Source organism: Scomber scombrus, chromosome 17 (genome assembly GCF_963691925.1).
Source record: "Scomber scombrus chromosome 17, fScoSco1.1, whole genome shotgun sequence".
NCBI classification, from domain to species: Eukaryota; Metazoa; Chordata; class Actinopteri; order Scombriformes; family Scombridae; genus Scomber; species Scomber scombrus.
The window spans coordinates 1,584,862-1,585,631 of record NC_084986.1 but is presented as its reverse complement, the minus strand read 5'-3'; the positions used below and the strand labels follow the sequence as shown (position 1 = coordinate 1,585,631).

At 42.9% G+C, this 770-nt stretch overlaps 1 protein-coding gene across 1 annotated transcript in view; it reads left to right on the top strand.

The window, feature by feature from the left end:
• Positions 1–462: 462 nt before the first annotated feature.
• The window catches only part of LOC133997998 (gap junction Cx32.7 protein-like), a 4,820-nt gene continuing 4,512 nt past the window's right edge, over positions 463–770 (top strand). The window contains 1 exon segment of the mRNA XM_062437737.1: positions 463–522. Within this exon segment, the coding sequence (XP_062293721.1) occupies positions 463–522 (60 nt within the window).

Here is a 770-nt window from a genome sequence, read left to right as displayed (position 1 = left end):
ATCCATCCATCATCCATCCATCATCCATCCATCCATCCTCTCATCCATCCATCCATCCATCATCCATCATCCATCCATCTATCCATCCATCATCCATCCATCCATCCATCCATCCATCTAAGACAGGGATGTCAAACATGAGGCCCGAGGACCAGAATCGGCCCACTTTCCTTCCTGTCTTCTTTTCCTTTCTCCTTTCCCTCTTTCCTTCCTTCCTCCCTTTCTTCCTTCTCTCCATCTTTCCTCCCTTCCTTCCATCCTTCCTTCCGTCCTTCCATCTTTCCTCCCTGTCTTCTTTTCCTTCCATTTTTTAATGACAATCAGACAGGAGGATCTGAACTTCTATCTCAAGTCCTGTTTTGTATGAACAACCAAGTCCAACTCTATGAAAGCCAATCAGAGGAGACTATCTGACAATACGTGACGTTAGCCACATATTTAACGATTATCTCCCGACTCGCTATGTCGACCAACTTCATACTCGATCCTCCAAGAGATGCTGTTTGGAAACGCTACGAACACGTCTGATACCCAAGGTGTTCATCCAACGAGTCGTACAAACTAGTAAGGGATTAAATACTAGTTGTTTTAGATTTGAGGAAGTTGCATCTTGGAATGACAAGTCAATGTTCTGTTGTAGACATGTATACTGACAATAGAGTTGAACTTTGTAGGTGTTTCTTCTCTCCAGCTGCATAAAATACTGAAGTAAAAGTTTGTTTAACAGAAGCTAGAAGGAGGCGGTGAGGAAATCTATTTAAAGGAGGATT